The sequence below is a fragment of the Punica granatum genome, chromosome 2 (genome assembly GCF_007655135.1).
Source record: "Punica granatum isolate Tunisia-2019 chromosome 2, ASM765513v2, whole genome shotgun sequence".
Lineage (NCBI taxonomy): Eukaryota > Viridiplantae > Streptophyta > Magnoliopsida > Myrtales > Lythraceae > Punica > Punica granatum.
In genome coordinates, this window is record NC_045128.1 from 24,934,737 (window position 1) to 24,949,411 (window position 14,675).

The 14,675-nt window shown below is 36.8% G+C and overlaps 1 protein-coding gene across 1 annotated transcript; it reads right to left on the reverse strand.

Annotated features, from left to right (window-relative positions):
- Window positions 1–4,924: 4,924 nt before the first annotated feature.
- On the reverse strand, window positions 4,925–8,663 carry LOC116198172 (U11/U12 small nuclear ribonucleoprotein 35 kDa protein). Its single transcript, XM_031528521.1, has 8 exons — window positions 8,414–8,663; window positions 8,222–8,319; window positions 7,796–7,847; window positions 7,267–7,337; window positions 7,076–7,166; window positions 6,921–6,996; window positions 6,400–6,478; window positions 4,925–5,564 (listed from the first exon to the last, which is right to left on the reverse strand). The coding sequence occupies exons 1-8, from the start codon at window positions 8,547–8,549 to the stop codon at window positions 5,187–5,189; spliced, it is 981 nt and encodes a 326-aa protein (XP_031384381.1). The 5' UTR covers window positions 8,550–8,663; the 3' UTR covers window positions 4,925–5,186.
- Window positions 8,664–14,675: the final 6,012 nt, after the last annotated feature.

A 14,675-nucleotide genomic window follows, 5' to 3' on the forward strand; every position in this document is an offset into this window, starting at 1 on the left:
TTATAAGTGATATTTTCTTGAATTGTTCAATGTTCGTCTTACATTTGATGTAGAGGGAAACCATTTATAAAAGAAAATCTTAAACGGTCCTACCTCTTATTGACATGGTGAGTAAGAACCAATAAGATTTTTACAATAAAGAATAATTATTGTTATTATTCGAATAATTAGAATCAATTTCCTTATTTCATGCAATTTACTTAGTATTTTTTCAAATCACATGGCGATGTATAATTACACAAGGGTTTTTCCATTTATGGGGACGAGTTCCCTCCAAATCTTGTCACTGCCCGTGGGTAAACGCAAGCACTGTCCGAAAGGGCAACAAATTTAAAAGGATGGGTTCCCTCAAAATATGTCGTTGCCCGTGTAAAACAACCTCTCGTTGATACCACTTAAGCTGGTAAATGCTGGCACTTTCCGAATGGGCAACCATTTAAAAGGACGAGTTCCTTCAAAATAATTCAAAATGCCCATACAACGCAACCTCCCATTGGCACTACTTGTGCAGGCGGATGCAATCGATAGCTAAAAGTTCAATCATTCAAAAGGACGGGAAAAAGAACTTAGCCAAATAATTTCCATAGTACCAATAACCGGGCACTTGAGCGAGCACCCAAGTCGGGCACCTCCTCGGCGTTATAAAAGCAAAGTACTAACACATCAGTTTAAGCATTATAAGAGCCGGGTACTCCGCCCAGCATTGTGATTGAGCTGTGTTTCAATGAATCAGATGCATATGAGAACAAGCAAATGCACGGCAATGGCATGACATCATTAAAAATAATAAATTATTTAATTTCAAATTGAAAAGTAAAACTAGGAGGTACATTCTGTTAAAGTGTCATTTACTGAAGTTTTTGTCTTTACAATTAAAAAGTGTCTGCAAGGTGCAAGAAAAAAGAATGGTTGCAAAAACTTTACTATCAGGACGTGTCGGCGGGTGCATTATTAGTGGGTACAGTCGGGCTAGCGGTAACTAGAAATTGATCGGTGTCGAAATATCAGCCTAGAGTGACTCGAGTAGAAGACGCGAATGTTCGAAAAAGACTCTTGGGGGCTCTCTAGATTCTCATCAAGCGTGGGAAGTTCAGCCAGGCAGTTGGAAGACTGAAGGGAAGCCTGGTAATGAGCAAAGGTATTCTCGATGGAACTGGATATGCAGGTGTAGATATTTATGTCTTCTTTCTTAATCCACACGGGCCTCGCAATAACTATTATACTTCAATTCTTCTTGCGAGGAGAGGAAATCCAAGCGCTGAAGATAATCGTTGATTTTTTCCTTAATAATCCTCTCAAAGTCTTTGGTGCTCTTGAAATCATTGATGGCTTTAGAATGAGATGCCTCCAACATTCTCTAAGTTCCTGGAAGGTTTTAAAAATCCTATTCCCCCTTTGCTCTGCTTGTACTTTGTTCATTTTGTTTGGGAGTGACTTTCCAATATCCTCTAGCCTAGCAATCACTGGGAAATCTGTATAAAAAACAGATGGCCTAGTTTCAAGTTCGGCACAAGGTTATTGCCCGCTATCCCATTGCGAACCCGACATCTCTTCAGAGCATCTTTTAACTTGCCCTATTCTTTCACCTGTTTCTTGAACTCGGACACTTGATCCACCTTAGTTTACAGATCAACTAATCTTATCCAAAAGGTCGGCCTCCAAAGTCTTTATCACTGAGTCCTCGCAAGCTTCGGATAGCTTATCCTCGAAAGTCTGCACGTCATCTCGCAACTACAATATTTCCACGGCTTTCTATTCTAGCCTCAATCGTTGCTCGCAATTGATGTTATTTACAATAAGGAAATAGAGAAGACAAATAATAAAAATGAGAAATATCTGTCAAGGCAGTATGTCAAGAAATGATCATGTGCATACCTGAATAGAGATAGCCTCTCCAATATCTCTGAGTTTGGAGTCACTCTTTTCCTCATAGTCTTGCTCTACACCAGGATTATATAACAGGTCCGTGGCTTATCGTACCTCATCCGGTCAATTGTGTGACCAGCGACAACTTTTTGGCACGCTGTGGTCGGATTAATTCCATAGGCTCTTCTTTCCCTTCCTCTTCTTCATCTTCATCGTTTTCCACTTTGTCGCCCATCTCTAAACATATAGCCATACTCTGCTGGTAATTCGAAGTTAAGAAAGAGCCCATCTTTAAACATATAATCAGCTGTTTTCGGAGTGTCCTTCCAACCTCGGCACTCGATCGGTTCTCGCTGCCTCAAAAGATTCCCCCATAGTTTCAAAATGCTTATTTCTAAGATCCGGGCCGAGGTCACTCGCCACTTTAAACTTCTACTCCCGGGTTAGTTCACGAAAGTGTAAAGAGTATTTTCATTCGATCACTCTACTTTGGGAGCTTAACAACCCCGGCGAAGTTCTTTTCGGGTGTGAAGTTAAAAGAATCTTAACGTTTAGTCTATCATCTGATTGTTTAGTGTTTTCTTCTGCCCACCACCCGATCTCTCAATCTTATAGAGTTTTCTGAAGAACAACATTCTGACCTGTCCCTTTTCTTCTCCTCGCACAACGTTACAAAGCAATTCCAAGTCAACCAGGCATTGGGATGAAGTTGACCTGGGCAGATGATTTTGCAGTAAATTGAGCATCTTGCGGGCCCCACCACTCTTTACCTTTCGGGGGGTGGCGCGGGAAGGAGTGGAGAAGTTGTCGCAGGAACCGGCCATCTCGAAAAATGCAAAATCTTGAGGTTGCGGACAAATTGAAAAATATCACAATTTGGAGAATTTGCAACGGTTGTGCAAGCAGGTTGAAAATTTAATAAAAGTTCTTGGCATTAGCAGCAAAAATCATCACGGTAGAAAATCAAGATTGGCTCATAATAAATTTATAAAATAGAAATTTGAGCTTAAAGTTCTGATCACACCACATTCCCACCAACGATCAACCCGGCGAAATAAATAGAATAAAAAACAAAAGACCATTTTCCATCTCTAGTATGCTCACTTGCCTCCATTTTTTTTTTTTTACTATCGTACGCTGATTCAAGTGGTTTGACGCTTGTTCTCCTCAAATAAAATATGGATTTGAATTTTGCGAATAAAGAAAATTCATGAAATGAGAGCTTTACCCCCTTCAATGGACCGACCTGTCTCGACTGAATTAGTTAGAATTCATTGAGCTTTCGGATACGATGGTGCATGCCAAAAAAGATGGACGGCTTTGCTACTCTTCAGCTATCAACTACCTCTAGCTCATGATACCCCCAGCAGGGCTTCCACGAAAACTCTGAAAAAAGAATTTGTTTTCGAACAATCAATTCAAAATTCACTCCCAGCCATAATTTGAGGGTCCTTACAATCAATCGTTGCACTTGGAGCTCAAATTCTGCTTCCAAATTACCTTCACGGCTTGGCCTTCAGATGAGTTTGTGATCATAGAGCTCACTAACGTTCCTAACATGGAATGTCACCTATTTTCTCTAATCAATCCATTGGTGCGATCAAGATTGATAATAACTCAATCATCCTTTTTTTCGGTGTGCACTATGATATCAAGAAGCTCATTAGCCTCGATTAATACAGTTCTAGCTAGGTCGGTCCACTAAGACTCAAAACGAAGACCTCGCATATGGGAAATAAGAGAGAAACCACCTTGTGCTCGTATAACAACAGCAAATACTGATGAATTTGCAAGAAGAATAACTCAATTTCGATTGCCTTTTTTGAAATCCTCACTGAAAGGGTTATGCCCGCCAAACTTCTATTGGGGCGAATTTTCTCTCTAAAGTAATTGTATGTAGCAGTTTGCAAATGATTTTTTTTTTTTTGAACATGATGTCTGCTATGTCCAGCGAATAACACTGTGTTCCTTGAAGACAATTGGAGTTTGAGGCCGGTTAGTGGAGAAAGTGATCGCCCCACGTTTATGTTTTTGACTTATACTTTCAATATATATATATATATATATATTTGCAGTTAATTAGGCAAAGGCTCAACATTTCCGATACATACGTTGAAAATTTTGCTAAAAACAGGGTTATATAATATGTAATATTTGCTAATATGGAACTAGATTGATTTTCAATCAACTTTTAGTTTTCCTCTCAGCACTCCAGCGACTCATAATTGCATAAATCTTAAAAAAAGAAAAATTAATATTTTTAAAAATATGATAATATGACCGTATCCAATAAGAAGAGCTACAGGTTGATTACCACTGTCCGACTGGATCTAGGGTAAGGTCTTCAGAGACTTTTGACCGCAACAATAACCTCAAAAGAGACCAGGCTGCGAGCTGCGAGCCATTATAATCCTTTAAAGACTCGAATTTAAAAATTTCTAAAAAAAGGTTTAAGAAAAACATTTGAAGAAAAAATCTACTAACAGTCCCATTTTAGCAAACATTTGAAAAGGCAGATCCTTTTTCGATATGATTAAAACGTTGAGATAGTTTTTAAATAGACTTCAAACTTTGGGCTTTTTTACGCTATTTATCCTTTTTTTTTTTTCCTTTTTGTCCTGTAGTTTCTTCGTTATTTCTGCCCCCGTTTTTATGAGATTTTTGTTAGCCGGATCATTAGCTTGAAGGTGCTCTGTTTAGATGGCCATTAACTTGGAAACCTTCTGATCGTGTTTGTACATACAAATCCAGTCACCCCCTTATAGTTCAGCCATAGAAAGAAAGAAAGAACGGCATAACAGACCAAAGAAATTCGCTCTGAAGTTTCCAGCCTCAACTAGACCCTTGAATTATTTGTCCGATAATACCTTTAAAACATCTTGAAAGCAACAAAAGATTCAGAGTTAAAGCCCATCAAGATCCACTCGTCTTCGGATTGATGAGTTTATATTTTCCAAGATGCTCCTCAGGAGTATGATGTATATATAAGTTATAACAGCTATCTCTGGATTCTGGCTAGAGCATTACCGAGGGACCCAAACAAGAAGACATGGCAACATATGGAGAAATAATAATTTCATTCATCATTTCAACTGGTGAACATGAAAACAGCTCTCCTGCTCTTCCTCCGCAAAAATATAAAGACACTGCCCGAAGCCGCTTCCTATATGAGTTTTCCCAATTTTTGCATGGAACAAACTATCGGATCTCATAGAATGAAGCACGCACAACAACTCTCCTCCCATAAACAAGAAGAAAAAGGAATGAGCATACCTTGGAAAATCTCAGTAATCAGAAGGATGGTCCCAACTTTTGGTTTCCTAATCTCTGTGTCGATGTCTCTTGCTTCGATGCTCGTGAGAGTGCTCTTTCCTGTCTCTCGAGCTTCTTCTGCTTCTCTTAGAGTCAGGTTCTTCCTCATCAGTAGACCTCCTCCTATGATGCGACCTGTGATCCTTATCTCTTGAGCTTCTGTGCTTGCGATCCTCCCTAGTCTCATAACTATCGTATCTATCTTCCGTTTGGATTGGGGTCTCACTGTAGGAGTTCCTTTGGTGACACTGATATTCCTCCTCAAGACCTGCATCATCATCTGTGGAGCTCCTTCTATGGATGCCATCTGCCCGGTCCTTTGAGCTTCTACGAGAGCCTCTTTCCAGGTCCGGGGAGCTCTTCTCTCTTCTCGGGGGTGATGGAACCTACCGAAAAGATTATACAAGATTGTTATTGAGGAATACTTTCATAGATTTAATCGTAACACTTTTATCCACAGGGTGCATTACATAGCAAAATATATGTTAATTTCACAATCATTGCTCCATGAAATTTACACTAGTCTCACAGGAAGAACTCACAATTCTTAACTGAATTTCATAGATATAGCAAACCCAATTTCAAGCTATGGGGCATATATTCACTATTTAGCACATATTAGTGGATCAAAATTGTTGTACTTGTACGTCTAACAATAGGGCCGGAAGAGGAAGAGTTTGTTCGGTTCTGTAATTTGTTTAAAGAAAACGACCATTGCTAGGTCCAATCCTTACAAAACCAAGATTTTTAGACCGCCAGCCAATTCAAACTGTGAACCAATTTTTTGTGGCCAAACATAAGAACAATAATGCAAAAGATCCAAGTTGAGATGCACCACTCCTAACCCACTTTACCAACCAAGGTGCCTTTTCTGATTCTGAAAGTTAGTCTCCTACGGCCATTTTCTTTTGGTTTATTTCTTCTAGCTCCTATCCCGGCAGCCCTTGATTGCTTTTTGTTCACATATTCATAGAATTTTATAATTGCTTGTTATCGATGACATTATTTGTAGAAAAAGTGGATCCGTAGATGCTCAGATCCATGTCCACTACAGTTGTAAAAACTATGATAAATACTGAAAAGAATGATTAAGATATCCACGATAAGCACCAAGCTCTAGTTTATAAATACATGGGTCAATGAGTTCTACCTTTCACCATCAGAAGCACTCTGTTTCTCTGACCAAAGAAATAGACAGAGGTATCACGAGGAGAAGAATACCTGAAATCGTGACATGTATCTCCCTTCCGGTGGAGGCGGAATGCCCAGCCTTTTCAATTCATCATATGGTATAGGCCGACTGCATTCATAAAGGAGAGTGAACACTAAATCAGTAAGACCCAGTAATTTCTCATTTTCTTTTCCACTGTTTCAGAGTAAGAGAAAGCAATAATTATATGGGGAGAAGCATGATCTGTCTATGGGCTGTCGAAGTAGTCCCAATGACATTAATGAAGCAGAATAGATGAAACAGAAAGAGTTTCATCAAAGACCCAACTTATGGGATTTTTCACCAAGATAAATTCTGATTAGTAATACAAAACTAATCAGCGTGACAGAGGCTACAATCAGGAAAGAAATTTAACCTAAAGCGTAAAATGGAACATGCAGATAATATGACTAGTCTAGCAAATTATAGCTTCAGGGAAGATATTATGGCTAGATCATTCAGCAATAATAACATAGCACTTACTGAAGCAAAATTAATATAAAGAAGAAAGCATTAAAAGAATGCTGCTTACAGGGGAGCTCGAAATGGTCTCTCTCGCCCTCCAAATCGAAGCTGACCTGATTCTTTCTTACCACCAAGGCCACCTCCTGCTCATAAAAGAGCAGTCCAGTATCATTTTCTTCTCGTCACAGGGAAGCACGAGACAGAAGGATATGCAGGACTAACCTAACCTTCTAGGTATCCATCCAGGCATTAGCTGTTGTCTGTTGTAATCGACTATAATTTCAGAGTCATCAATAAAGGAATGGTGAGCATCCTGCTAAGTGCGGAAAGAAAAACAAAATCCAGTTATATCTAAATACTAGCAATAAGAATGACAAGAAAGTACTCCTAATACTTTAAGAAAGTACAAGCACCTTATATGCACGTCTCATTTCTCTTTCAGTTTCGAATTCAACAAAAGCATAACCTCTTGAGGCTCCGGTCACTGTGAAAAGAGGACAAAGAAAATCAATGAAAGAGTAGAAAGAATAAAAATCCATGACCATGTCACCAGAATGAAAAAATGGATGCAGAAGATCAGTGTAATAAAATGCTCCTAGCTATCTGGTTTGATCCAATTATAAACTGCAAGACACCACCACCAGCGGTCAAGATATATAGAGAATATCTGCTGCTTCCAGAAGCACCATGATACATAAAAGGGCATGAAATGACATGCAACACTTAATTCCTGGCATCGAAATAGCTGCAAGAAATGAAACACTACCGTCTCAAATCCCCGGCTAATTCATGAACTTTTTTTTTTTTTTTTTGAAAATAGGAAGAAACATTCCTGATATTTACAACTTTTGCAAATTGCTTATTCCAACGGCCACTTTCTCTTTACGGCATAATTGAGCAAACCAATAAAACAATCAATTAGAACAGAAGTTTCCAACTCACCAATGTGCCTCACCAATCTTAGATTTTTCACTCGGCCATATTTGCTCATAGCCTGCAGATAAATTTCACATACTGTTGATCAGCGACTATGGAAACCGCAATTCCTGACTCTTCAGGCGATGCATTCAAACGTTAACACGAATCAGATAGGATCAAGTAGTCCATCCTAAGCGTGACGAATTTGAAGCAGAGCTTCACTGTCTCATAGGTAATTGATCAACATAATCAGACCCACTTACAATTAGCAAACAAGCACCAACTAGAATACTCAATGATTTGATAAGACGCCGACTGGCACAGACCAAGGTGATTAATTTAACATCAATCTCTTCTTCCAGAAACGATGAAAGCTTTAGCTATGAGTAAAAGGGTCACTTCTTCAAAGTGTGTTTTCCAATTGAAATAGAAGTGAGATGGAAATAAAACCTCGCGCAGAGTGCCTTCCGTCGTGAAATGGGAGAGGCGCCCGACGAAGAGAGTGCAGTAAGGGTCTCCGATCACCTTGGGATCGCCGAGCGGGTCATCTGCAAAAGAGAGAATGCGTCGAATTAGAATTGATGAAGTAGAACTTCCTGCCTGCTGTCCTTCGAAATGGGTGGGGGGAATATGATAATTTACAGAGGCCGGCGGAGGAGCAGAGGTGGGCGCGATAGACGGCGTTGTCGTGGGGGAGGATGTCGGTGCCGTCGATGCTCCCAGCTTGAATGGGGTGGTACGACTCAGCGTAGAACACTGAGTTGAGATTATTGCTCATTCTTCTTCTACTTCTTCGTCTTTCTTCTTTCTTCGTTAAGCAGAGCTTCGTCTCCTCCTTTGCTCCTCTTCGAGCTTCTGCTGCTGCTTTGTTCCGCCGTTATTCATTACTTGCTTTGCTCAGCAAGGTTTTATTTTTATTTTTTCTTTTCTTTTCTTTTCTTTCGTCCACTTTTTTAAGTCATAAACTTATAATTACCTTTAAAAAAAATCATATTTTATCAATTTTAACCTCCTTTTTTTTCTTTTTTTGTTAATGACCCAAAAAATTTAAACTTTCATCCATTTTTCAATTTTGACACGAACTTTATTTTTGGCAAAAAAGGCACAAACTTTAATTTTATTGTCACGTTAGGCATTTGTGTCATTTTCCATCCATTTTGCTAACTTGACGGAAAACGATGTCTACACGATAAAAGATGTCCTGCCACTTAGGAAAAAAAAGGTGAGAAATGCATTGGTTGGAGAAAAGGTGAGCCATCGCCTCTCCATTAGAGTCGCTAGTGATCCTAGATGACATCGACAAACCTAATGAGGGGATTGGTGGATGGGCGAAATCGGGAGATTCCTCAAATTGGGATTTCTTCCTATTTCAACAGGTGGGACCTTGATCTCGGCCACTACCCTTGGCGATTCTCCCGATTTTAGCGGGTGGGGTTTCGATCATGGTCACCACCCTTGATTGTGGTAGTCGATGCCCTCCGAGGTCAACGACTACCCTAATTGGTGTTACAGTGATTAGTCGAGACCCTCACCCTTTCTCCAACCAAAGAAAGCATTTCTCTCTTTTTATATTTTTCTTTAAATTTTTTATTATTTTTGCTAACATGGCATGATACCATTAGCCACGTAATTATCATTTTTTGTCACGTCAGCAAAATTGATAGAAAATGACACAAAACTCAGCCACCTTCGGTGATTCTCCCAATTTCAGCGGGTAGGGCTTCGATCTCGGTCACCACCACCTGATTGTGGTAGTCGACACCCTCTGAGGTCAACGACAACCCTAATCGGGGTTGCAATGTCTAGCCGGGACCCTCACAATTTTTCCGATCAAAGCATTTCTCTTTCTTTTTAATTTTCTTTAGATTTTTTATTATTTTTGCTAACATGGCGTGATATTGTTAGCCACGTAGGCACCATTTTTCCGCCACGTCAGCAAAATTGATGGAAAATGATATAGGTACCTAACTTGATGAGAAACTTACGGTATGTTTGATTTTAGAGTTAAGTAGAGTTGAGTTTTGATTTTAATTGAGTTGTAATGATTGTGTTGAATTATGAGAAAAAGTGAGAAAAAGTAATAAATAGTGGAAAAAAAAGTAATGATTGTATTGTTGAATTGTAGAAAATGTAAGAATAATTGAGAAAATTTAGTATTAAAAATTGAATTGAATGGTTAAAAAATTAAAGAAAATGTGAAAAGTAATAATTGTGTTATTGATTTTTGTTGTGTAGTGAGTAGAGTTAAAGTTATAGTTAAAATTTTAAAAACATGATTGCGAAACCAAACGGAGCACAATTCGTGCTTCTTTTGCCAAAAAATAAAGTTCGTATCAAAATTAAAAAATGAATCGAAGTTCATGTTTTTTTTCTTGTCATTAACCCTTTCTTTTCTAAAGATGTTTGGTAACAAAATCAATTTTTGCTTAACTTAACTTAATTTTACTTTTCCCTCAATTCAACTACACAATCATTACTTTTTTTTATCTTTTTATTCAAATTCTCTCTTATTTTTTATTTATTATTTAAATTAATTTTTTAATACTAAATTTTCTCGACTATTCAATACTTTTTCTTCAATTTCTACACTTTTTCGTGAATACAACAACACAACCATAACTTTTTTATTTTCTTCTTCAAATTCTCTCATATACTTTTTCCAAATATTTTTATCTCAATCTCCTCAAATCAAATTAAAACTGCAACTTTTCCATCCAAAAACTATGTTATAATAAATATTTTATAAGGTTATATATTATATTTATATAAATATATAAGATCGAGCCAGGAAGGAGAGGGGCGATAGGGTCTCATGGGAAGCAACCACGCCCCATCGGGAGTTGATGGCTGTAGCGGCAAGCAGAATGATGCTGGCAGTGGCAGCCGGCAAGATCTCACTGCCCAACTTTCCCTCTCCCTCCCCCGTCATGGATTTTTTTTTTTTAAAAAAATCCTTGTATTTTAAGTTGGAGTGCTGCGCCTCGTTAGCAGCCCCTACGGTCGCACAGGAGATCGTCGACAACCATTGAGATTGCGACGACTAAGATCACAAGCAAAACTTGATCAGAAGTTACTTTGGTCTCGATTTTAGAGGCGGGGGTTAAGTAACCAGTCCATGCAGCCACCACCATCAGAGACAACAATGGTCTCCAGCAACCTCGACAGGAGGGGTGGTGGGCATGGCAAGTCGAGTTCTTTTCTTTTTTTGATGAAAAATATGCACTTTCTTATTTGTTATTTTTAGGCTGTCATGTTAGGGAAAATGCCGACGCGCATGTTCCATGTAAATAATTATCAATCACATCACCGATTACGATTTGGTTTCAAATAGTAAACAAAAAGTAGCAATACAATTATAAAATTAAAATTTAGACGGGCATTTTATAAGGAAAAAGTGTCTAACGTGAAGGTCTTACAAGTACCCTTTTTTGGATGAAAGTAAATATTTGTATTTGTTCTACTATGTCATTTTTTTTCCCGTATCTCAAGCGGTTCCTTTCGCCTGCTCTCTTCTAGTCTTCTTTCCATTCAGTTTTCTTTTCATTAACCTCCTAGAAAAGAGTTACCAACTTTTTTTTTTTTTAAAAAAAAAGAGGAATGTGTTGGAAAATAATGGCATTGATGAATGAGAAATTGTTTCTTATTAATGAAATTATGAATTGAAAGGGTACAAGGAATTGAAAGGACACCATTAATTGTTATGAATTGAAAGAGTGCAAGGAATTGAAAAGAAATCATCAATTGTTATGAATTCAACGGGTGTAAGGAATTGAAAGGACACCATCAATTCTATAAAATAGCATGTATTCATTGATCGAAAGAGAGAAGAATTGAAAACTCCTATCATTTCTTAGAAAGGAAGAGAATTGCATAGTTCACTGAGAGTGTTCAACTTCATATTCCGGTTCGCTGGGGTGCGGATAGCTCATGCTGCTAGCTGCACTCGAAGTCATTTTATCCTGGGAAACAGACGCTCACGTGACCTCGAGCACGCCCTGAGGGGACGAATTGTTTCAAGGGGTTTGTGTGAAACACAAGACTCGGCTTTCTCGTGTCTTCTAATATTCTTGTTTCATCTTTGTATCGGTTTGAATTTTCAAGTTTTTGTACTAGTGATATTCATTTAATTTTACAGCATTTTATTTATCCAACTTGCGATTCGAATTGTCGTTCAATTTTGTTACTTATTACAGATAATTAATTTCGTACATAATAAACACAACTCAATAAGGAGAGATGCTTTTTTTTTTCACTAAAATTAAACATCCATCTTCTATTATAGGTATTTAATTTTACCTTCCCAGTATTATGTAATTAGAGGTCCCGATTCGAGTAATAATATTCTACCACATCAGCATTTTCACGAGTTTAGGAGCTTCTCAATGATAGTCCCTTCACATTCCTTCATTTAATTTTTAGGTCCCAAAAATAATTAAAAAAAATAAAAAAGTGAGATTTGAGCATAAATTTGCGAGTGCTTTAGTGGTAGACGCATGACTAATTATGCTCATTGTCCCATGATCGAAATACACTGTTAAACCTCTCTCATTTTTATTATTCTTTCCCTTTTTATGTTTTATTTTGTTGGATTTCATTTGTTGTTTCCTTTTATATTTTGCATGCTACACTCATTTTTTCTTCTCCTATCCTAGGTTTTGTTATCAATACTTTCTCTCTCATTTTTATTATTCTTTTCCTTTTTTATATTTTATTTTTTTGGATTTAATTCGTTGTTTCCTTTTATTTTTTACATGCTAGACTCATTTTTTCTTCTCCTATCCTACGTTTTGTTAGCAATACTCTCTCTTTCTTTTATTTTCATTTTCACATATGTCTCATTACGGGTAAAACTACCAAGCTGAATATTATCGTTAGATAATTTACTATAACTTAGACGAATTTTATTCTAGGAATATATACAATGGTATAAAGTAGTCAATTTATTTTATATTCTTTCCTTTTCAATATGATTTTTAATCCAACAGTTAATATAAGCTTTCCCTATATAAAAAGTACTTGAATTTTGCATATCTAAATCGATAAATGACTCCATATACAATTTTCTTCATACTTTATTTGGTAAAGTTCCTATGGTTAGCAAAATTGATCTCAAGTTATTTTATGAGAAAACCACATGATACTATTAGAACTTTTGTTTTCCCTTTTTTATTTTCAAAATTGTCTAAATGTTGACATGGCGCATTTTAGTGAAATGAACGGAGGACTCACATTACACGATACCGAGGAGTGCCCTTCATTCAATTTACGAGAGCTTCCGACATCTTTTTCGGGCATTCTAATTGACTGATTCTTCAAATACCTGCTATTTAATATGGATATATGGATTTTCACATTTAGTAATTAGTTTAACATTTTCCTTGAAAACTTGACAAAAAAAATTATAAAAAGTAAATTTATATTGTTTTTAGTTCATGATCTCAAAGACCGTAAATAATCCATAATCAATTCTTGGTTCATGTTTGGAGTGATCTTGAACATGCTTTAATGAGTCTTGAAAGATATTCCTATCAGAATTTTCTTTTAGCGAATTGTTAAGAGTTCGAGATAAAAAATAATTGTAAAAGTAAATTTATGTTGCTTTTAGTTCATAATCACAGAGATGGTAAGTCACACAACCAATTCTTGATTCATGTTTTCTATGATCTGAATATGTTTTTATAAGTTGTAAAGATATTCTTATCGAAGTTGTGTTTTAGTTTATTGTATAAAAAATAATTATAAAAGTGAATTTATGTTGTGTTTAGTTCATAGTCACATAAATGGTAAATCGCCCATAAACATGTCTTTTTTTTTTGTTAATAAAATTGCGGGATATATTACTCTTACAATTCTAAGGGATCGAGCGTTAAAAGGTTAAACCTCGTTTGGTTTATAAGTGTAATTTTAAAATCATAACTTAACTTAATTATACCAATAACCAAATAAAATAACTCATTAAAAGTCAAACATGTGAGCCTCATACATAAATATTTATACCAGTCCATTATAATACAACTCCAATATAATAAATTCACAACACCATCACTCCATTTTGTTCTTTTCAAAATCAAAATCTCATTTTAAAATGCTACTATCAAACCAAACGCGTTCGTTAATCTTTCTCCCAATAAGTGCACTTCCCGAAACTCAAACTTCTCAAACTTGTATTATTATTCTTACATGGGTTAAAACCGTTTATCACTTAACCAACGCTTTATCCATCGCCCATGACTAATTCTTAAGTCATGTTTTGTGTGATCTTGAACATGTTTTAATAAGTCCGTAAAAATATTCTTATCCGAATTATCTTTTAGTGGATTGTCAAAATTTGAATAGTGATTAGTGCCTGCACACGGGGGTGTTCGGGTCTGAATACCCTATTTTTTTCACGATACCCGGACCATACCCTGTAAGGAACAAGTTTTAGAACCTGACCCTACCGTATTGAGTCATGAAACCAAAACCACCCATAACCTATATTATACCACAAATTCTGGATACCATGTTGGAATCTGTAATTTTTTTTTTATCTCGTTAAATAAAACCAAAAATATATCATCTAAAATCAGTAATTACGCAAAACAAAATGTTGACATAGATTTAGATTAATCCACAATACATCTACAATAAAGAGTAATATGTCTCATCAATCCATTCATAAAACTAAACATCCGTAATACAATTAGGCCTTATCGAGGACACACATCGTGGTCGAACTAAAACTGTCGACGATAAGGAATGCGAAACTTACACCGAGAGAGAGAGACAAGGAGGGAAAGAGGATAAAGTAAAAGGGATAAACATATCTAAATATAACTAGGAAAAATTATTATCGGGTCCAAATATCAATTCCGATTCTAGGTACCCTACATGCAGGAACCGGAACCGAAACCTGCTTTCACCG

Excerpts from the sequence above, each read along its gene's own strand:
- LOC116198172 (XM_031528521.1), bottom strand. The coding sequence starts at position 8,549 with ATGAGCAATAATCTCAACTCAGTGTTCTACGCTGAGTCGTACCACCCC. Across the intron at positions 7,338-7,795 it reads AAGATTGGTGAGGCACATTG|TGACCGGAGCCTCAAGAGGT; the intron begins GTGAGTTGGAAA and ends CTCTTTTCACAG. Across the intron at positions 6,479-6,920 it reads AGACCATTTCGAGCTCCCCT|TCGGCCTATACCATATGATG; the intron begins GTAAGCAGCATT and ends TTATGAATGCAG.